Below are 24731 nucleotides of genomic sequence, written 5' to 3' on the forward strand. Positions count from 1 at the left end.
ATTAACACACATCTCTGTGACCATTGTATTTATAACTTGCCAGTCAAATAGCTTGAGAGAATGAGCTTTTCTTTTAGAGAAATAAAACAAAAATTGAAAAAGAAATGCAACCAGCTCAAATGATAATTTAAAAGAAACAGGTTATTTTTAACCACGGCATGCCAAATCATTCTTTTCACAAACTCGGCAATGAAGATTTATCTGTTTTCATTGTAAAATAGAGGAACTTCATAAGCATCGTTAGCAACAAAAACATATCATTTATAACTTGTATGATCTACATAAAACATATTTACAATGGGTATTTGGCATATGAGTAACCATCTAAACTATCAGCTTTTTGTTCTGAAGTGTAAATGCATTCCAATTAGTATTATCTACTTGGGAAAATTCTTTTCAAAACTGGTGCTAATCCATAGTATCATATAGTTAGGTTTCTTTTGAATCTTATTCTCTCTTTGTGTGTGTGTTTTCCATTTTGGTTCACTTGTGCTGATCTTTTCAGAATCACCAAAATAGTATCAGTGGAGAATCTTCCTGCAAGCATCTTAGATGAACCATTCCTTTTTACTCTCATCAATGGTTTCTGTGAAGTTGGGATCATTGTTCATGATAGCTGCATCGGCATTCTCAGCAGAGTCAGCCCCCTTGGCCTCATTGGTGTGGTAGGTTCCTTTGTGGCGGAACATATAACGGATCAAAAAGACTAATGTGCAAAGGATGGTGAAGATTACGACTGCAATAATACCTGAAAAAGAGAAAAGATAATTTAGTCAGAAACTAAAACAGTGACTGACTGAATATATGGAATTATGATTCTGTCAAAATTATTTTTCCTTGTAGATTTATTCTTTCCCTATTCTTTTCTTAGTACAGTGACTGAAAGGCTTGCTTTCATATGCATTATTTATCTTCCAGTATGGTTTTGGGGAATAGGCTGAAAAGTAGTTGTGAGGATTATCAGATCAACCATGATCTTAGAGAATGGCAGAACTAAATCGATAGGCCGAATGGCTTACTTCCACTCCTTTGTGCATGAGCCCAGGCAGCAAATGTCATCAGGTTGTTTACTGAGTCTCTGTTAGGTGACAGGTTGCTTTAATATAATGTCTCCCATGCATTAGAAATTAACCATATATGCCTACCTTCTTGAATTATTTGCATTTTGCTAACTAAACAAAAACAATTGATCTTAATACTTTAACCTATGTGTGTACCTCTTAGTATAATATCAGAAATAATTGCAGAGTGTATGATTTATTCACTATTGAGTATACTTCCTTGATTACTGTCCGACTGTAATTGGAAGCACACTAGCTTTTGGAGCGCCGCTCCTTCATCAGGTGATTGTGGAGGACACAATTGTAAGGCACAGAATTTATAGCAAAAAATTACAGTGTGATGTAACTGAAATTATACATTGAAAAATACCTTGATTGTCTGTTGAGTCTTTCATCTGTTCAAATACCATGATAGTGAAACTATCATGTTCAGCTCACTCAATCAGCTCACTGTAAACTTTTGCTATAAATTCTGACTTACAATTGTGTCCTCCACAACCACCTGATGAAGGAGCGGCGTTCTGGAAGCTAGTGCTTCCAATTAAACCTGTTGGACTATAACCTGGTGATGTGTGATTTTTAACTTTGTACACCCCAGTCCAACACTGGCATCTCCAAATCCTTGATTACTGCTTATCTTCTAAAACCGTGTTTAACACGGGAAAAACATTGAATGGCAATTGTTTAGAGAGGGACCTGTCATTGTGGTCAGCTCAATGAAATAGAATAACTGCTCCAGATTTGCAGAAGAAAGGAAATCTAAGCAATTGCAAGCAGCTCTAACAGGGTACCAATGACAAACAGCAAGTGACATTCGCATTTTGAGTGGAGAACGGAAGCAGGTTTCATGAGTTCACATTCTTAATAGTAGCTCTTTGGATGAAGTCAAAGTATTACATGCAGATGCTGGACAAACGCCAGAAGCTACATGAAGATTTGCTATGACAGAATATATGTCAGAATTCCAAGCTTTGATGAAAGAGTGAATCTGCAGGATTTCCACTAAATGATGGTTGATGTTCGTGAAGTAAATACACAAGGGAAGCACATTTATTGATCCTAACTTGTCACTTTGACTATTTGAAGATATTTTGCTGCATTTCCTGCTTCAGGCTGATGGTGGTGCTCTTTCATTGCAGAACTAATTTAACTGGCAGAAAAAATACGCATATAAGCTTGGAACAATTGTGTTTTAATGGTGCAGTGCAGTGATATCAGGTTCTGTATCACTGATGTGAAACAATATTTAATTTTGCTCTCCAATTCAAATTTCAATAAAGAAATTTGTACTAAATCTTTATTAGTTAATGAATAAACATTTCAGCAACAAAATGGTATGATTAACATGGCAACAATTGCATAGTTTACAGGCACATCAGATATGCTACATTAATAATAAAAGAATTTATAGGTTTTTTTGGAAGTAGTTTTCTGTGTTGTAAATGTTTTTCAAAGCTTTCAATTTGTCTGTTAAGTGCCCTGATGCATGATTATTGCATGAATAACGTGTGCAATAAATAAAGGTTTACATAGTCATAGTTGGAAATATTGTTAATCTGTTAAATTAGTTTAGTTTGAAGTAACATTCATAGGTTTGATTTTCAAGATGCTTCGGACTCCTATTCAGTTCAAAACTTATCTGTAACTAATATAATAGCCCATATTTTACACTTTAATATACCCCATAATTAAGTTTATCGGACCTTCTGTCTTCAAAGGAACCCAATATTTTGGAGGTGCCTGCATGCAAAGCAATGATAGGATTTTAGAAATTGATGAAAGTAAAAGGACAAATACCAATGCTTATGAAAACTCTGGGATCAGAATAGAAGTAACAGGAGTGAGAATGAGCCAATACAGGGAGGGGAGGGAGGAGCTAGAACAGAACAGAATGAACAGAATAAAAGAACACATGGCAGTGATGACTTTTGACCAGGAAGTAGCAACAGTAAAGAATTTTCAGAATTACTTTATAATATGTAGGGAACTGCAACATTTTAAAAGAAGTTTTAAAAGGATTTCTAAGACATTTTTTGATTTCAAATGTAAATGGATCAGTTATAATTCTTAAATAAGAAATGTTGGTCCACAAAACCTAGCAACCCTTGACCTGGAAGCAATACAAATTTAAATTAGAACTGCAGATATGGGGGGGTTTTATGGTTGAAAGTTAAAAAGAAGAAAAAGCTGAGAGTGAAGAAGGTTCTAGAAAAAACAAGGAAGATTGTAAGGATGAAATCTTGTTCACATGGGAGCTGCTGTCTACAAAGAATTACTGAAGGCTTTCAAGAGGTAGTTAATGATAGTGGCAATTAGCATTAGTTGGGAAATTTCTCAACTCAGCATTCTGTCTTTGGCCAAAGTGCCTTTGACAATGCAGGGCTACAGCAAGGTCCATCACTCTGGACACAGGTTGGAGATGTACACAATGGATGATTTTCTGAGATAGGCTGATTAAATGGCCTGCTTCAATTTTCTGTGAGTTAGTCTTAGTTATGTTGTTAACGTTCAGCTCACTAGCCTCACCCATTCTTGCTACCCTGACTTAATCCCCCAAACCTTATCCATGAATCTCATGCCAAGCCATACCCCTCTACATACCCAATCATCATCTCATATTCTCCAGGCAAACATACAGCATGCACTTTTATGGTATTGTAGGACTGCTTTTTTAAAAAAAGGATGAGTTATGATTGGTTACTTCTTAGGCTTTCCACCAATGGCACTGTTACTTTTTGGCATGAAGTGTACTGGGGCCATTGACATGAAAGGTGGGACATTGGTTGGCATGGAGGGTAAGAGGGTCCATGCAGGTAGGTAGTTTGCCTGAGGTATCAGAATGGGACTTTTTGAAGTTATGTTAAAACAGGTTTCTGTATCCAGGACATCATTCAGACAATTCTGAGCTATTGCAAACCACAATTCTTTGAAAAGCTGACCTGACTTTATGGAAATTGCAGGTGGCTAGGAAATCCCTGTTGCACAATGTTGTTGCCCAGTTTGAGGATGCAGCCTCACTGCTTGTGCCCTTCTCTTGAGCCAGTGAAATTTTGGAACTCTGAGAAAGTGGGTGGAGATTTGGAATAGGGTCCCAAGCACCATTATTTGTATTTCATGTGTACTGTTTGGCTTATACTGATTCTGATTTGCCAATTAAGGGATGGCACGGTGGCTCAGGGGTTAGCACTGTTCCCTCACAGCATCAGGGACCCAGGTTCAATTCCCACCTGGGGCAATTGTCTGTTTGGAGTTTGCATATTCTCTATATGGGTTTCCTCTGGGTGCTCTGGTTTCCTCCCACAATCCAAAGGTGTGCAGGTTAGGTGAATTGGTCATGCTAAATTGTGTTTAGGATTGTGTAGGTTAGGTGCGTTAGTCTGGGGTAAATATAGGGGAATGGGTCTGGGTAGGTTACTCTTCAGAGGGTTGATGTGGACCTGTTGGGTCAAAGGCCGTGTTTCCACCCTGTTGGGAATCTATGATCAATTTATGCTTAATTTACTCTGACTATGATTTGTGTTAAAGCTGAAGTTATAAAAAGTGATACCTCATTTGGTAATTTCTAAATTTGAGAGATTGTTTTGTAAATTTGGCTTTTTGGATTGTGTATCCATATGGGGATTGTGGCAATGTCAAATTAACTTGAATACATTTGCAAAAAATAAAACCAAAGCAGATCATGTAAAAGGGTTTGTAAAAACCCAAAAGGGGTTGTAAAAACCAAAGGGTTTTACTATATTATGAGGGGCATGGATAGGATAAATAGGCAGTCTTATCCCTTGGGTGGGGGAGTCCAGAACTAGAGGGCATAGGTTTAGGATGAGAGGGGAAGGATATAGAAGAGACCTAAGGGTCAACCTTTTCATGCAGAGGGTGGTACGTGTATGGAATGAGCTGGCAGAGGAGGTGGTAGAGGCTGGTACAATTGCAACTTTTAAGAGGCATTTGGATGGGGATATGAATAGGAAGGCTTTGGAGGGATATGGGCTGGGTACTGGCAGGTGGAACTAGATTGGGTTGGAATAGATGGTTGGCATGGATGGGTTGGACTGAAGGGTCTGTTTCCGTGCTGTACATCTTTCTGAGTCTATGACTCTATCTTAAGGAGTACACCAATTATTGAACGTGAGCCATCTATATGAACTTGAAAACAAGATTTGGATCCAAATAAAGAGAATACTTAGCTGATTGACAATGACACAAATTATTTTCAGCATGTTTCTCAGTCTAATCCATAAAGAGGAAACCCCCTAGACCCAGCTGTTTGTTTTATTGTTAATAATTTTCTGAATTCAAACTTTGACACTTACCGCCGATAATTGCTGAATTTCGATTCACTCCATCTGCGATAGTGCTCTCTTCATTGTATGGAAACTCTGCACTAGCTGAAAATGAAAAGAAACTTACTATCAGAAACATAATAGCTAATCTTTGGCTAAATAAATTGGACTTCATTAAAGAAAAACAATCATTAGGAAGTGCTAAATTCCAGGAATTTAAAGTGCTTCTGCAGGAATATTCTGAACTTTAAAAACCAGAGATTACTTCTTCATAAAGAAACTAACGAGAGAGGGATTGATGTCAGTCGGTATTTTCAGTAAACAGAACTGACTGGCAGGAATGTTCAGTGCTGTTGACTTCTGCAGGTATCACCCATATGCTAATGTTCCAAAATATGATGTTTGGTTTTTTTTATATTTACTCATGGAATGTGAGTGTCACTGGTCACACCAGCAATCTCTGCCCATTCCTGAATGCTCTGGGGAAGATGATAATGAACTGCTTTCTTGACCACTTCAGTCCTTGTGCTATTAGAATGGGAGATCTAGGATATCGATCCAAACAAAGAATGGATGGTGATATATTTCTAAGTCAGAATGGTGTGTGGTATCTAGGTGACTTTGCAGGTGGTGGAGTTCCTATGCATCTGCTCCCCTTCTCCTTCTAGATGGTAGAGGCCATATGTTTGGAAGCTGCTATTAGAGGAGTTTTGGTGAGTTTCTGCAGTGCATCTGCTAAATGGTACACACTATTATGATTGTGTGTTATTGGTGAAAGGAATGAATAGTGAAGGTGGTGGTTGGGTGGCAAGGAAATGGACTGCTTTATCTTTGATGCTCAACACATTTTGAGTGTTGTTAGACTTGCACTTATCCAGGTCAGTGAAGTGTATTCCATCACCTTCCTAACTTGTGCCTTTTGGATAGGTACTGGGGAGACATTGACCTGCTGTAATAACCACAATATTTTTATGGCTAGTCCGGGGAAGTTTCTGGTCAATGGCAATCCCAGGTAGGGGAATTCAGTGATGGTGATGTCATTTCACATTCGAAGGATCTTCTTTACCAATACAGTAATCAAGATATGGTAATTTGCTGGTGCAAGGAGCGGTTGAACAAGTAGTACATATCCAGTAAATCCTATGTATCCGCAAAATCATGAATTGAGAATTCACCACCTGTGCCAAGAAATAAATAACAACAAAATTCAACATCTGCAGGCAAAAATCATGTATCCACTAATTTCAACATATTTTTTAATGAACTCCGTTCGCGAAGTTCATCATTTGTGGGGCTTCTCAGAACAATTCAGCAGATTACATGCACCCTAACAGAGTTTTGATATGTTAGGATTAAACGATATGCATGCCAGTAGCCACAGCAATGTAATTGAATACTAATGAAGAAAAAGATAATTCACTAAGCCTTAAATTTCATGTATCCATATTTGAATGATTAGCCATTATTATTAGTTCTATTATAAGGACTGACTTCAAACATACAGGTTCATGTCAGAAATGTTTTTATAACATCTTTTATGTTAAAGATTAAAAGGTAATCTCAATGCATACTTTAAATTAGAATTCAAACATGAAAATTTGTAGATACACAAAATGACTGCAAAGAATACATTTAAATCAGATTTAAAAACTCAGAAAACCAAATTTCAAACAAATTACATAAAACATTATAAAATGAGACTGAGGAAACATTGACCATTGTTGTATTATCAAGATTTGGAGCACATTAAGACCGCGGCCAATTAAGCTAAATAAAAGAAAATGCTAGGCACTAATGGGTGATAAGACCCAATTACCACATAGAGAGAAATGGTCTCAAATCTTCCTTAGGGGTCAAAAGTCCCACTGAGAAAAATTGTTAGCTAACTGTATCCTGACTGAAGGATACCTATCCAAGGGAAAGAAGTGTTGTATTATGACAGATTCCAGACAATGCAGGCACTGTACCATGTAGATAGTTATATGACATCATGACTGTGATTTTTAGTCACTCTCCATGTAATGGAGTCAATGTAATCTGTTGGTTATGTCTGCATAATGTACAGTAACATCAGGGTAAGTATAGAAGCCAGACAATGTAAGTAAGTTTGTGATATTGGAGCCTCGTAAATAATTAGTATTACAACTAAACCTCAAGATGGACTCAAAACATTAACTCTGCTTCCTTGCCACAGATGCTGCCAGACTTTTAGATTAGATTACTTACAGTGTGGAAACAGGCCCTTCGGCCCAACAAGTCCACACCGACCCGCCGAAGCGCAACCCACCCATACCCCTACATTTACCCCTTACCTAACACTATGGACAATTTAGCATGGCCAATTCACCTGACCCGCACATCTTTGGACTGTGGGAGGAAACCGGAGCACCCGGAGGAAACCCACGCAGACACGGGGAGAACGTGCAAACTCCACACAGTCAGTCGCCTGAGGTGGGAATTGAACCCAGGTCCCTGGCGCTGTGAGGCAGCAGTGCTAACCACTGTGCCACCGTGCGGCCCAACTTGTTGAGTTTCTCCAGCAATGTCTATTTGTGTTCCAGATTTCCAGAATCCACAGTTTCTCTTTCTTCCACACTGAGTACTCTACCTTTTTATACAGAGATGTACAGCACAGAAACAGACCCTTCGGTCCAACTCGTCAATGCCAACCAGATATCTCAGCCTAATCTAGTCCCATTTACCAGCACTTGGCTAATATCCTTCTAAGCCCTTCCTATTCATAAACCCATCCAGATGCCTTTTAAATAATGCAATTGTACCAGCCTCCACCACATTCTCTGCCAGCTCATTCCATACATGCACCACCCTCTGTGTGAAAAAATTGCCCCATAGATCTCTTTTATATCTTTCCACTCTCACTCTAAACCTATGCCCTCCAGTTCTGGACTCCCCCACCCCAGGCGAAAAACCTTGTCTATTTATCCTACCCATGCCCCTCATGATTTTATAAACCTCTATAAAGGTCATCCCTCAGCCTCTGACACTCCAACGAAAACAGTCCCAGCCTATTCAACCTCTCCATATAGATCAAATCCTCCAACCCTGGCAACATCCTTGTAAATCTTCTTGGAAACAAGAACAAACAAAACAGACTGTTGCAAATCAAATTTACAAAAATAAGCTGTTTTGATTTGTTCTGAGAAGTCAGCTGCAAGGTGCTCCTTGAAGATAATACAATTTACAGCAGAGAACGGCGGGTGCTGGGCGGAAGTGAAGTCGGAGCGCAATGCCGGTTGGGAAGGTAAGTGATTGTTATTTGAGTGGGTGCGTTCTAGACCCCAGGTTCGATAAAGTAGGGCCTCCCTCCCACCCTCCTCCTCTAACCTAAATTAAAAGACTACAGACTTGCCCCAAAAAGAGGGTCCAAGGAAGTTCCTGTGGAGTGAAGAGTGAGGCTTTGGCTCAAGGAGTCTTTGACAAGGAGGTTGAGTGAAGTGATTACACCACAGCTGAAGAGGGTGAAGACATGACTACCCAGCTGGTTCAGTGTGCTACATGCTTGATGTGGGAGGTCAACGACTCTGGTGTGTCTGGCTCGTATAAGTGTGGAAAGTGTGTGCACGTTCAGCTACTGACAGAGCATATTGCAGCACTGATGAAAGAACTCGAGGACCTTAGGCTCATCCGAGAGAACGAAATCTTTCTGGACAAGACCTTCAGCGAGGTTATTACGCCAATCGTACCAGAAGAGAGCAGAAGAGAGCAGACGATGAGGAAGGCAGAGAGGAGACAGGTGCAAGAGACCCCGGGGGGAAGTACCTGTCAGGAACAAGTTGAATCTTTTAGAAACAGTACAGATAGATGACACTACCAGTCTGCGAGGCAGCCAGGTCTGTCAATCAAAAGTTGGCGCGGAGGCAGAGCGGAAGAGTCGGACATCGCACAGAGCCGTGGTAATAGGGGACTCCACAGTGAGAGGAACTGACTGGGGCTTTTGTGGCAGCAGACGGGACTTAAGGATGGTGTGTTGCCTTCCTGGTGCCAGGGTTAAAGACATCACAGACAGAGTGCAGGAAATCCTCAAGGACGAAGGTGAAGAGCCAGAGGTGATGGTACATGTCGGCACAAATGATGTCGGGAAGAAGAGGAGGAACATACTACAGCGGAACTTTGGAGAACTAGGAAGAAGGCTGAAAAGCAGGACGTACAGGGTGGTTATCTCCAGTTTGCTTCCAGTTCCTCGGGCTGGTGAGGCCAGGAACAGGGGGATAATGGACTTGAATGTGTGCCTGGGGAACTGGTGCAGGAAGCAAGGATTTAAATTCTTGGATCACTGGGATATGTTTTGTGGTAAGCATAAATTATACAAGAGAGACGGTTTGTACCTTAATAGGTTGGGGACCAGCATTCTGGCAGGCAGGTTTGACACTGCAACACAGCTGCGTTTAAACTAATTAGTGGGGGGGGAGGGGACAAACTGGATGTTTAAGAAGGAAATTGAAGGAAAAGTTAGAACAAGGGAAGTCAAGAAAGACAACTGTATCAATGAGGCAGAAAACTCAAAAAGGGATTATGCTGTAAGGTTGAATGAAATAGGAGTTCTTGGGAAGGGTGAGGGCAGTAACAAATTAAAAATACTATACATGAATGCACGAAGCATTAGAAATAAGATGGATGAGCTTGAGGCTCATTTGGAAATTGGCAAATACGATATTGTGGGGATAACTGAGACATGGCTTCAAGTGGATATGAATATTCAAGGCTACACGTGCTATCGTAAGGACAGACTGATGGGCAGAGGGGGTGGGGTGGCCATGTTGGTAAGGGATGACATTCAGACCCTTGCACGGGGGGACTTAGAATCAGGGGATGTAGAGTCAGTATGATAGAGCTGAGAAATTCAAAGGGTAAAAAGACCCTCTTGGGAGTTATCTACAGTCCCCCAAACAGTAGTCTGGATGTCAGATGTAAGTTGAATCAGGAGCTGAAATTGGCCTGTCGCAAAGGTGTTACTACAGTTATTATGGGGGATTTCAACATGCAGGTAGACTGGGAGAATCAGGGTGGTATTGGACCTCAAGAAAGAGACAATGTGGAGTGCCTCTGAGATAGATTCTTAGAACAGCTGGTGCTGAAGCCTACCAGGGAGAAGGCAATTCTGGATCTGATATTGTGCAACGAACCAGAATTGATCAGGGACCTCGAAGTGAAGGAGCCATTGGGAAGTAGTGACCATAATACAATCAGCTTCAATCTGCAATTTGAGAGGGAGAGGGTACAATCGGAAGTGACAATATTTCTGTTTAATAAAGGGAACTATGGAGCTATGAGGGAGGAACTGGCCAAAGTTCAATGGTGCAATACCTCAGCAGGGATGATAGTGGAGGAACAATGGCAGATATTTCTGTGTATAATGCAGAAGATGCAGGATCAGTTCATTCCAAAAAGGAAGAAAGATCCTAGGAGGAGGCATGGGTGGCCATGGCTGACGAGGGAAGTTAAGAAACATATAAAGTTAAAAGAGAAAATGTATAACATAGCAAAGATAAGTGGGAAAACGGAGGACTGGGAAGCTTTTAAAGAACAACAGAGGATTACTAAGAAGGAAATACGCAGAGAAAAAAATGAGGTACGAAGGTAAACTGGCCAAAAATATAAAGGAGGATAGTAAAAGCTTTTTTTAGGTATGTGAAAGGCAAAAAAATGGTTAAGACTAAAATTGGGCCCTTGAAGACAGAAACAGGGGAATATACTATGGGGAACAAAGAAATGGCAGAAACATTGAATTGGTACTTCAGATCTATATTCACTGGGGAAGACACAAGCAATCTCCCTGAGGTAACAGTGGCTGAAGGACCTGAACTGAAGGGAATTTATATTTGCCAGGAATTGGTGTTGGAGAGACTGTTAGGTCTGAAGGTTGATAAGTCCCCGGGGCCTGATGGTCTACATCCCAAAGTACTGAAGGTGGCTCGAGATATCGTGGATGCGTTGGTAATTATTTTCCAGAATTCAATACATTCGGGATCAGTTCTTGTGGATTGGAGGGTGGCTAATGTTGTACCACTTTTTAAGAAAGGTGGGAAAGAGAAAGCAGGAAATTATAGACCAGTTAGTCTGACCTCAGTGGTGGGAAAGATGCTGGAGTCTATTATAAAGGATGAAATTACGACACATCTGGATAATAGTAACAGGATAGGTCAGAGTCAGTATGGATTCATGAAGGGGAAATCATGCTTGACTAATCTTCTGGAATTTTCTGAGGATGTAACTCTGAAGATGGACGAGGGAGATCCAGTAGATGTAGTATACCTGGACTTTCAGACAGCTTTTGATAAAGTCCCACATTGGAGGTTAGGGAGCAAACTTAGGGCGCATTGTATTGGGGGCAAAGTACTAACTTGGATTGAACATTGTTGGCTGACAGGAAACAAAGAGTAGTGATAAACGGCTCCATTTCGGAATGGCAGGCAGTGACCAGTGGGGTACTGCAGGGATCAGTGCTGGGACCGCAGCTTTTTACAATATATATTAATGATATAGAAGATGGTATTAGTAATAACATTAGCAAATTTGCTGATGATACTAAGCTGGGTGGCAGGGTGAAATGTGAGGAGAATGTTAGGAGATTACAAGGTGACCTAGACAGGTTAGGTGAGTGGTCAGATGCATGGCAGATGCAATTTAATGTGGATAAATGTATGGTTATCCATTTTAGTGGTAAGAACAGTAAGACAGATTACGACCTAAATGGAATCAATTTAAGTAAAGGGGCAGTACAAAGAGATCTGGGTGTTCTTGTACACCAGTCAATGAAGGTAAATATGCAGGTACAGCAGGTAGTGAAGAAGGCTAACAGCATCCTAGCCTTCATAACATGAGGGATCGAGTATAGAAGCAAATAGGTTCTTCTGCAGCTGTACAGGGCCCTGGTGAGACCACACCTGGAGTATTGTGTGCAGTTCTGGTCTCCAAATTTGAGGAAAGACATTCTGGCTATTGAGGGAGTGCAGCGTAGGTTCACGAGGTCAATTCCTGGAATGGCGGGACTACCTTACACTGAAAGACTGGAGCAACTGGGCTTGTATACCCTTGAGTTTAGAAGACTGAGAGGGGATATAATTGAGACATATTAAAGGATTGGACACTCTGGAGGCAGGAAACATGTTTCTGCTGATGGGTGAGTGCCAAACCAGAGGACACAGCTTAAAAATACGGGGTAGACCATTTAGGACAGAGATAAGAAGAAACTTCTTCACCCAGAGAGTGGTGGCTGTGTGGAATGCTCTGCCCCAGAAGGCAGTGGAGGCCCAGTCTCTGGATTCATTTAAGAAAGAGTTGGATAGATCTCTCAAGGATAGTGGAATCAAGGGTTATGGAGATAAGGCAGGAACAGGATACTGATTAAGGATGATCAGCCATGATCATATTGAATGGTGGTGCAGGCTCGAAGGGCAGAATGGTCTACTCCTGCACCTATTGTCTATTGTCTAATTTTATTTTTCAACATTAAAATGGCCTACCTACCCATGTCCAACATTTGGGTAAATCCACCATCTTCTTTTATCCAAAATAGTGTGAACATTTGAGAAAAAAAACTAAAGGAAGTAATCATTCCTTTTTTTGTATGAATGCCACCTACAGGCAAAAACCCTGCTACTAAAAGCCTACAAATTTCAAAGGTGTCCAACTTAAAATTCAAAAAAACATTGAAGAAGCCAACACAACAGACAAACAAAATTCTTCCTTTGACTGACTGACTGCACCCATGCTCTCAGTTTCAACCCTGACTTTGTAATCAAGCCTGCTAACAAAATTGTTGCTGTTGTGTGGGATAATGACCTGTACTTTGTGGAGGCTGTGCATCATCTCTGGGTCACCTCCTCCTATAACCCCTGGACCATGAACCCACCATCAGGGTATTGTCTACGATGGTCACTAATCTCATCTGATCTGTGGATCTCCCCCAAAAAGCCTCTCAGCTCATGATTCCCTGTCCCTGCATATCTTGCTTTCATCTTCTTCCCAAAATCCACAAACAGAACTGCCCAAATTGACTTATTGTTTTGGTCCAAGTGTGCCCCATGGAATTTATCATTTCCTATGTTTCCTGCCAACTTTTTCTCCCTTGTTCAGTACCTTTCCACTTACATCCGTGATTCTTCTGATGTTTTATGTCACTTTCAGAATGGCTACTGTGTCAGCAGCCACCTCCTCTTTGCTATGGACTTACAATCTTTTTACATGTCCATCTTCCATTGGGATGGTCTTGGAATTCTCTGATTCTTAGCAGAAAGAATGCCTGAACCATCCACATCCTTCGTTACCTTCCTCTGCATGGCTGAGCTGTTTGAATGACTTCTCTTTTTAACTCCCCCGACTTCCTTCAGATCAAAGATGTGGCTATGGGTACCCGTATGGACCCTAGTTATTCCTGTTGCTTTGTGGGGTATGTGGAAAATTGCTCATTCCAATCTTACGTGGGTCCGTCCCTCCCACAACTCCTCCTTCAGTATATTGATGACCTCATCGGTGCAGACTCCCCCTCTTGTTTAGAATCGGAAAAGTTTATCAATTTTGCTTCCGGCCTATCTCTGACTCCTTTCTTCCCTTGACATCTCTGTTCCCATTTCTGGGGATAGGCTGGCCACCAATTATCTGCTTCAAACTCACTGACTCACTTCTCTGGGCTGTACACCATCATACTCTGCTTCTTGTTAAGACTCCATTCCATTTTCCCATTTCTCCATCTCTGCCGCATCCGTTCTGATGATATCCTTCTATAGAAGAGTCATGCTGGAACTTGAGGTGTTAACTCCATTTTTTTCACCACGAATGCTACCAGACATGTTGACTTTCTCCGGCATTCTGTGTTGCAGATATTCAGCATCAGCAGCATTTTGCCTTCAGTTGAGTGAATATTGAAAGGCTGCTGTTTGTTTTTGGCAGAAGCGCTGGGCATACACTTTAAGAAGGCAAGTCGGTATCCAAACTGAACATCAGATTTTATTCTGCTCATTTATCAGGTGAGAAAGAGGAAGTCAGCAGTGTGGAACGTGAATACTCTTCTCCTTGTGACTCTTCAGCCATTCAAATAGATCTTGGTATTTCCCCATGTTGTCTCATAACTTGGTTATGGAAGAGTTAACTTTTGAGTGTGCAAAGCTTCCCATAGGTGTTCTGCAAATACTGCCAATTGAAATACGGTAACGTTTTAATTTTACTATTAGTGCACGCATGAGGGAACCAGGCCATTATTCCTAAAGGAATAGAATGACCTTGCCTAACTACCTTTGTACAAAACAAATTATGGAAGCAAATAAAAGAGAAAAAAATAATTTTATCCATGAAAAAGGTTTTACTGTCTCTCATACTTCCTTCACTGCCATTATGACTCCATAACCTTGATTTATGAGGAAAGGCTAAAGAACTGATATGAGTTTAAACCAGTATTCATACCATTAAAAAAAAACCCAATGCAGCAGTAATTGCATACATGCTAAATTCACTAAGTGCATTGTATTTGGTAACTAAATTTGTGCTCAATTAAGTGCATCAACACTAAGAAAGCACACAGAACTGTTCAAAATAATTCGAGCAATAATGAAAATGAACTCCTGGGCTAAGTTATCTGATCGAAATATTTGTTAAAATGACAGGAGGCTAGTTGCATGCAAAATGAAACTAAATGAACCATTTCCAATAGTTCTAAGTGTGTCTACAAGACATTGATTATGCTGATTCAGCACAAGCATATTAAATTAACATGGAATCCACTGAACATGCATAACCTCAATTCTGAATTCTTCCTTGTACTGTAATTTATTTTCCTCTCAGGACAATGGTGACAGTATTTAATATGCATTCCAAGTTGTCTTTGGGGCATTATTTTATATGCCTCTGTCAGTTGGACCTGCCTGCTGCCTTTGTCAACCTGTCTCCAATCTTAGAGGGGTAAAGGTTGTTGCAGTAGATTATTGAAGATGTCGGGTGGCTTGTTCACTTTTGCGCTTATTGAGGCCCTTACAGGCCACTTATACCCCATTCTGCTTTTGCCACTACATTATCTGCAGTGAGGGACTGGGTGACCTGCAATTGGAATTGGACAAGTTGAGCTGGGGAAATGGGGGATGCCTCCTTTGTGTGAATCCTGTGCCCATTATGCCCCTTAACATCACACTGCTCTTTCCCCCAGCCTGGCCTGGTCTCTGATACATGGCTACCCCACCGACCCTAGCCTCCCTCTCCGTCAATGGGAAGCCTCTCAGCCAGGCCCTTACAATACTCCAGTTGTACCTTCAGTCCTTCACCCCTACAATCTTTCATTTTTCAGGAACTGGCTACAGTTGCAGCAGTGGGCACCACACAGGCCTAGGGCTTTGGGTTCTGCTGAATGGCCAGCAGTTCTATAAGGTGGTAGCTCATCTCCAGATGGTGGCTAGGACCCCAAACCTGGCACAAGCAATACCCCAATGATTATAAGATGTTTGCAGAACAGTCATTTTTCATGGGTGGACTCGAACAGTCGTGAGTAGAGGGAGGTCAGGGAACACGGTGCTTGGAAAAACCCAGCCTGAAGAATAAATCATGTTGTGCAATTGAAATTAAATGTTGACTGGAGTGCAGAAGGGTGCATGCTTCTTAAAATAAAAACCCATTAGTAAACTAATTGGCTTTCTACTAGAGTCCAGAAATGTTTATGTCTAAAAAAGGAAGACATTTCTCTCAGCCTGAGTCCACAAATTACAAGTTTTATTGAAGTGAATTCACAACATGCTTTTGGGCCTGTATCCTGAATAACTGTTAATGTGTTCTTATTATTGGTGAATTGCCTGTGATATTGCTCACAGAAAGTCAGCAGAAAGGAGCCTCTTTGTCAGTCGTGCTTTTCTGTCAGCTAATTGCCAGTTCCTCCTATGTTCTATTACACTTATACACTTCTATTTTATTTGCTCTCTGTGAGGAGGTGGTATATTGTATGGGCAGCAATCTCTGGCAATGTCCTTAACTCACATCACTATTCAGCAGTAAGGCCGAAAATAGTAAAGAAGCAGACTGCCTGTGTCTTTAAATTTGTCTTTTCTATGACATCCAATTAGATTGTGTATGAACTAGTGCAAATTACGTGAAACTGACAGAAGACCAGATTTATGGCAATATCATAAATTACATCTCATTTGCATGTCACTACTTCAAACTGTGAAGGAGCTTTACTCGAGAAGTTTCAACTGAAAATAGGGCAAGCAAAATTAAGTTGGGGTAACCTGAGGTATGATTAAGTGATTTTTAACTCAGCACCTGAAATCGCATCTCTTCAGATTCATTGGAAAATGAACAAAGAAGGTATAAGCAATTTATTATGTCCGAGTTGTCATTACACATATATACCTTGCATAATAAAGTAATTTGCAATTTCAATAATCCTGGCAACACCTTTTAGGTAACAAACTGGATAGTGAATTAGAAAATCTTGATTGTCGGCTTTTCCTCCAGTGAAGCAAGAATGTATTATATTGAGAAGACATTAATTAAATAGAACTCGCAAAACAGCAAGCCAGCACCCTTTCAGTCAGTGATCTTTCTTATAACCCTTCTTAATGATTCATCTCAATTAGTGTTCAGTTTTCTCTCATCTTTACAGCATTTTTCTCTATCTTTCATAGTCTCCAGTATCTGGAAAGGAAAGAGACTTGGCAGAATTTAAGATGACAAACATCACTCATTTTCTGAAATGACAATGGATGGAATTTTCAGTAGTAATTAGACTAAATGGGGGAAATTGATCTCTGAAGTGTTTACTTTTAGTTCCGATGTGATCCAACAATTGAGAATGTTATCCGAGATGTAATTGCACACTTCCAATGGGGCTTGGGCAGATGCCTGCTTAATAAAGGGATTCCTTTGTTCACAGCTAATAGCAACAAACAAAATAGACATCTGACATCAGTATTTAATGCTAAATTAACTTTTTGAATATCTTGTTCCAGTCTACATCATCTTTCTATCAATACAAAAAAAATCACATTAGGAATGCAGATGCCAATCCAAATTTCTAAATTCAATCGTGACGTAATAAAAATGATAATAAATGAATCTCACTTCTGTATTTTCTTGCTGTCTTTCTCCTCAATGCCTTTAGCTCTCTGAGTGCTCTAACAAAGTCTTCTGAAAATGGCAGCAGCATGTGTAATGCAAAGCTGTTGACATCCAATCAAGAATTCTGCAGATGATCACTAACAATTCTGGACCTAGAAGGATTGGTTTCACATTGTACCATTTCAGTCGAACCTATTTGGCTAACGTACAAAGTAATAACAGTGGTATAATGAATGCTCTTATAAAGATAGAGGGAAGCAATTTTTTTCTGCATAAAGCCACTGCCACTCACACCAGATCATTATATTATAAATTATAAATCTTAGCGATCTGTTGAAGAAGACAGAAGCAATTGTGAATCTTTGAAGGCTCATTTGAATAGTGGCAGCTACAGTACAATGGCAAGTTTGAGTTTCCATTGTTGCACTCAGCCCTTTCATGCAAATTCTGACATCAGCCATCTGTCGCTGCATAGCATCCTTCCCTCATTCTTCAAAATTCCAATGAATATGATCCTAAATGATCCAGTTTCTTTTTGTCTGTCAGTCCTGCCAGTAATCAGTCTGGTAAACCTTTGTTGCACTCTTGCAGAGCCAGAACATCCTTCCTCAGATAGGAAGATTAAAACTTCCTGCAACACTCCAGGCGTGGTCTCATCAAGGTCCTATAAAATTTCAATAAGACATCCCTGCACCTGTGCTTGAATCCTCTAGCTATGAAGATTAACATACTATTTGCCTTCTTCCCTGTCTGCTGTACATACATGGTTGCTTTCAGAGACTAGTGTACAAGGACACCCAGGTCTCACTGCACCTCTCCCATTTCCAGTCTAGCACCAAACTGCCTTCCTGGACCAAATTGGTCCAAATCACACTGAAGCATCTCTGCACCTTCCTCAAGGTTCATTCTACCACTCAGTTTTTTGATTTCTACAGACTTCGAGACACTATAGACAGCTTCCCCATCTAAATAATTAATTTATATTGTAAATAGCTGGAGTCCCAGTGTAGATCCTTGCAATGCCTGACTTGTCCCTGGCTTCCACTCAGAAAAATACTCATTTATCCTTACTCTTTGTTTCCTGTATGTCAACCAGTTATCTGGCCATGTCAGAACACTACCCCGATCTCATGCACTTTAATTTTATATTTTCATTTCTTATGTGGGGCCTGATTGAAAGCCTTCTGAAAGTCCGAGTAAACCATCCATTGGCTCCCCTTATCAACTCTAACCCATCTATAATTTTGTTTTCTCTGTACCTCCTTTACATTATGGGACATTGTACAATCCATTGGCACTTTTGTCGAATCTACAGAATCTTGAAAACTAAGCACTAAAGCATCCACTATTCCTACAGCCACTTCCTTAAGTACACTGGAAAGTTCATTATCAGACCCTGGAGATTTATCAGTCTTTAATTTCATCAATTTCTTTATTTCCTTATTAATATTTATTTCCTTCTGGTCTACCCTCTCAGTAACCCTGTGTTCTCCAAACACTTTGAGACACTATAAGTGTCCTCCTTTATGAAGACAGAGCCAAAGTATGTATTTAATTTTCGGGTAAAAATGAGGTCTGCAGATGCTGGAGATCACAGTTGAAAATGTGTTGCTGGTTAAAGCACAGCAGATTAGGCAGCATCCAAGGAATAGGCAATTCGACGTTTCGGGCATAATGATGAAGGGCTTATGCCCAAAACGTCGAATTGCCTATTCCTTGGATGCTGCCTAACCTGCTGTGCTTTAACCAGCAACACATTTTCAACTATGTATTTAATTTGGCTGTCATCTCTTTGTTCTTCATCATAATAGAACAGTACAACTCAGAACAGGCCCTTCTGCCCACGATGTTGTGGCGACCATTGATCGTCATGTAAGGTAAACCTGATGTACGAACCCTCAAATTTCTATGACCATATGCATGCTCAGCAGTCTCTTAAACATCCCCAATGACCTTGCTTTCACAACTGCTGCTGGCAACACATTCCATGCTCTCACAACTCTCTGCGTAAAGAACCTGCCTCTGACATCCCCTCTATACTTTCCACCAAACAGCTTTAAAATATGACCCCTCGTGTTAACAATTTCTGCCCTGGGAAAAAGTTTCTGGCTATCAACTCTATCTATGCCTCTCATTACCTTGGACACCTCAGTTAGGTCCCCTCTCTTCCTTCCTTTTTCCAATGAAAAAAGTCCGAGCTCAGTCAACCTCTCTTCATAAGATAAGCCCTCCATTCCAGGCAGCATCCTGGTAAACCTCCTCTGAACCCTCTCCAAAGCATCCACATCTTTCCTATAATAGGGCGACCAGAACTAGACACAGTATTCCAAGTGCGGTCTAACTAAAGTTTTATAGAGCTGCAACAAGATCTCACGGCTCTTAAACTCAATCCCCCTGTTAATGAAAGCCAAAACACCATATGCTTTCTTGGGGGTGGCACGGTGGCTCAGTGGTTAGCTCTGCTGCCTCACAGCGCCAGTGACCTGGGTTCAATTCCCACCTTGGGCAATTGTCTGTGTGGAGTTTGCACATTCTCCCTGAGTCTACATGGGTTTCCTCCAGGTGCTCCGGTTTCCTCCCACAGTCCAAAGATGTGCAGGTCAGGTGAATTGGCCATGCTAAATTGCCCAAAGAATTAGGTGAAGAGGTAAGTAATCTAATCTAAAAACTCTGTCCACTTGGGTGACAATTTTAAGGGATCTATGTACCTGCACACCAAGATCCCGCTGTTCCTCCAAACTGCCAAGAATCCTATCCTTAATCCTGTACTCAACTTTCAAATTCGACCTTCCAAAATGCTTCACTTCACACTTATCCAGGTTGAACTCCATCTGCCACCTCTCAGTCCATCTCTGCATCCTGTCAATGTCACACTGCAACCTACAACAGTCCTCTATACTGTCAACGACACCTCCAACCTTTGTGTCATCTGCAAGCTTGATACCTTGCCCTGTTTCTGACTGTGAGGGATTTATTTCTGTTTATACTAATCGTTTTGTCTTCACATACCACTAGAAGATTTTACTACCAGTCTGTATGTTCCCCATAAGCTTACTCTTGTATGCTCCTTACCCCCTCCTCATCAATCCTTTTGTCTTCCTTTGCTGAAATCTAAACTGCTCCTTATCTTCAGGTTTTCTGCTTTTTAGGCCAATCTATGTACCGTTTCCTTGAAACCAATGTTTATTCATGTGCAGGCTACTTTTCCTGTTTTGTTTTGTGGCAGAGGCCCGAGACTATGACCCCTTATTCAAGAACCACAGTTGATGGGGAATATCATTTTTGCATCCAGTCTGCCCCACCACTGGACTATACTCCTCCAGGTACTGACTCTTTCACAGAATCTTTCAAAGTGGCTTTCTATGATGTTGGAAATTTCAATCACACAATCTAGTCATTGCTGTGAAAACAGGGGTGGAGTCCGACCTCTCACTAGCCATCCCCAGATGTTGTATACCAGTTATTTCAACTCCAGGACATCTTTACAGGAATGCTCAGTTTCCTAGGCCCAATCGTCTTCAGTTGTTTCATTAGTAACCTTACCTCCATCATAATATCAGAGTGGGATGTTCACCAATGATTGCATTATGTTTAGTACCATTCATGCCTCCTCAGACACTGAAGTAGCTGATGACCAAATGCTTAGACTGACAAGTGCAAATAGTATTTGTACACGCAAATACCAGGCAATGACCATTTCCAGCAAGACAGAATCAAACCATTACATCATGATATTAAATAGCAATATCATTGCTGAATCTCCCGATATCAACATCCTGGGGATTACCATTTATCATAAACCAAATGAAACCAGCCATCTAAAATCAAGAGCAGGTCGAAGACTGGAATCCTGCAGCAGTAATACACCTCCTGAGTCCCCAAAGCCTCTCCTTCTACAAGGTACAAGTTATGTGTGATAGAAGACTCCATCTTGCCTGGATGAGTGCAGTATCAAAAACAGATAAGTTGTTGATGTAATATATTTATATTTTTGGAGAGCGTTTGTTAAGATGCCACATGTTAGGCTACTTAACAAAATAAGTAATATGATACTGGAGGTAGTATATGGGCATAGATAGAGGTTTGACTAACTAATAGACGACAGAGAATTGCGATAAGGGTGGTATTTTCAGGATGGTAACCTGTAAATATACAATGCAGTGGGGATCTGTTCTTGGTCTGCAATTATTTACAGTATACATTCATGAATTGGATGAGGAAAATGAATATATAATAGACAAGTTTACAGATGACATAAAGTAGATGAGAAAGGAAGTGCTGAGGATGACACAAAGAGTTTGCAGTAGAATGTAGGCAGGGTAAGCGGGTGGGCAAAGACTTAGCAAACAGAATATATCATGGAAAAATGTGAGGTTATGCATTTTGGCAGGAAAAATAAAGGAGCTAAGTATTATTTGAATGGAGAAAGAATGCAGAAAAATACAACACAGAGAGATTTGGTAGTTCCCATGCAATAATTTCAAAAGGCTAGTGTGTGAGCAACAATTTTGTTTTTGGAACATAATTCTCCCGAGATGTTTCCTTTTAGAAAACTGGAGATGAAGAAAATTGATTAAAATTTCTTCTGAAAGCCTGCATGAGAGTGACTCACCTTCTTTACAAGTTACAAAATCTATGCTGCAGTATATGATAACACAAATTTCTACACAGATACAATTACATAGGGCTTAGTATAAATGAATGATTGACTACTGATTGAGCTGGTCAGGTTCTAAAGGACATAGCTGCTAGACTGGGTCTGTAGCAGGTGCTGTGGGAACTAAGAGGGAAAAATATACTTGACCTCATCTTTACCACTGTGCCAGCCAAAGGTGCACCTGTCCATGATAGTATTGCTATGAGTGACCACTGCACAGTCCTTGTAGAGACAAAGTCCTGTCTTCACATTGATAACACGCTCCATTGTGTTTTGTGACACTATCACAGTGCTAAATTGGACAGACTTCGAACAGATTCAGCAACTCAAAACTGCTTAAAGAGGCTGTGGGCATTAACAGCAGCAGAATTATACTCCAGCGCAATCTACAACCACATGGTTGAGCCAAACATTATCATCAAGCTAGGGGATCAATGTTGGTTTAATGGAAAGTACAGGAGCACATGGCAGAAGCAGCACTAGGCATTCCTGAAAATGAACCGTCAACCTGGTGAAGCTACCAAATAGGACTCCTTGTATGTCAAACAGCAAAACCAACAGGTGATAGACAGAGCTAAGCAATCCCATAACCGACAGATCAGTTCTAATCTCTGCAGTTCTGCCACATCCAGTTGTGAATAGTGATCTACCACAAACATCCCCAATATGCATGGTGGAAGAGCCCAAAATGTCAGTGCAAAAGATAAAACTGAAGCATTCACAGCAATCTTGGATGATCCATCTTGGCTTCTTCCAGTGGTCCCTGGCATCACCGATACCAGTCTTCAGTCAGTTCGATTCACTCCCAGTTAAATCAAGAAATGGTTGGAGGCACTGGATACTGTAAAGGCTATGGGCCGTAATGACATTCCAACACCAGCACAGCAACAACCTGCTCAGTGACGCCCAGTTTGGATTCTGCCAGGGCCACTCAGCTCCTGATCTCATTACAGCCTTGGTTCAAACATGGACAAAAGACCTAAATTCCAGAGGTGAGGTTGAGAGTGATAGCCCTTGACATCAAGGTTGTATTTGACTGACAGTGGCATCAAAGAACACTCGTGAAACTGGAATCAGCGTGTGTCAGGGGAAAACTCTCTGCTTGTGCGAGTCATACCTGGCACACAGGAAGATGTTTGTGACTGTTGGAGGTCAATCATCTCAGCTCCTCGACACCTCTGCAGGAGTGTTTCAGGGTACTGTCCTAGGCCCAACCATCTACAACTATTTCATCAATCATCTTTCCTCCATCATAATGTCAGAAGCGGGGATGTTGTCAATGATTATACAATGTTCAGCCTCATTTGTGACTTCTCAGACACTGAAGCAGTCCACGTTTAAATGCAACAAGATCTAGACAATATCCAGGATTGGACTGACAAGTGCTAGACAATGACCATCTCCAATAACAGACAATCTAACTACAGGTCTTTGACATTCAATGGAGTCACCATCATTGAATCCCCACTATAAACATTATGGAAGTTACCATTGACCAGAAACTCATTTGGTTTTGCCACATAAACACAGTGGCTAGAAGAGCAGGCCAGAAGCTAGGAAGACTGCATTGAGTAACTCACCTTCTGACTCCCCCAAATCTGCTCACCATCTACAAAGCACAAGTCAGAAAAGGGATGGAATACTCCCCATTCCCTGGATGAGTGCAGCACCCAAGAATCTTGACACCATCCAGGACAAAGCAGTTTCTTGATTGGCACTACATCCATAATCATTCAACCCCTCCACCACTGATGCTCAGTTGAACCAGTGTGTACTATTAACACAATATGTACTTCAGAAATTCACCAAGGTTCGTTAGATAGCTGTTTCCAAATACACGAGTGCTTCCATCTAAAAGGAATAGGGCAGCTATACATGGGAATGCTATTACTTGCAAATTCCTCTCTGGGCTACTCATCATTCTGACTTGGAAACATATCGCCATTCCTTTGCTGCCACTGGGTCAAAGTCCTGGAATTCCCTCCATCAAAACATTGTGGGTCCACCTACAACATGTGTACTAAGCAGCTTAAGAAGACAGCTCACCAGCAATTTCTCAAGGGCAATACATGCTGGCCAGGCAGCAATGTCCACGTTCCACAACTGAATAAAATAAATCCAAATTTGGACCAGTTGTCAGCCTAGTTCTTAAAATGTCTTTAGAATAATGTCACCACTCTGAAGGAGGTCTTTAGCTGACAGCTGTAATGTCATGAATTGCGCATACTAATTAGACACTGGATTCCCTTAAAAATAAAATGTTCATTTTCAAGTTCCACATCATTGTTATACATCTCCTGATGGCTAGTTAAGTTTGGAATTTAGGGAGTTTTGTATCACTCCATAACTAATCCGCTCAGCTGCAGGTGTGCTATTGATTTGTTCTCAGGGATGTAGCAATGCCTTTAAAATGTCACAATTTTGATCAGAAGCTATTTGGGTGATAGTTGAGTAATCATTGCTTGAAATGCTGCTATTTGACATGGGAAATAGGGTAAGGGCAATGTACACCACTTTCTCGCAGCACCACATTTAAGTGTCATAAAGAGCCAAACAAATCTGCAAATAGTGGTGTTGTTACTTTCAAATGAATTTTGGAATTTGATTTTATTTAGATAGAAATTGTGAATGACCAAACATTTAAAGCAATGACTGCCACTCTTCTAATCTTATAGC

At 40.8% G+C, this 24731-nt stretch overlaps 1 protein-coding gene across 1 annotated transcript in view; it reads right to left on the reverse strand.

Annotated features, from left to right (window-relative positions):
• Positions 1 to 314: 314 nt before the first annotated feature.
• Positions 315 to 24731, reverse strand: part of LOC132816073 (contactin-associated protein-like 2) — a 1374393-nt gene continuing 1349976 nt past the window's right edge. Inside the window, exons 23-24 of the mRNA XM_060825502.1 lie at positions 5372 to 5442; positions 315 to 748 (exon numbers count right to left, since the gene is read on the reverse strand). Of these exons, the coding sequence (XP_060681485.1) occupies positions 549 to 748; positions 5372 to 5442 (271 nt within the window). The 3' untranslated portion in view covers positions 315 to 548. The remainder of the gene's footprint in view (positions 749 to 5371; positions 5443 to 24731) is intronic.

The sequence above is a fragment of the Hemiscyllium ocellatum genome, chromosome 5, assembly GCF_020745735.1.
Source record: "Hemiscyllium ocellatum isolate sHemOce1 chromosome 5, sHemOce1.pat.X.cur, whole genome shotgun sequence".
NCBI lineage: Eukaryota > Metazoa > Chordata > Chondrichthyes > Orectolobiformes > Hemiscylliidae > Hemiscyllium > Hemiscyllium ocellatum.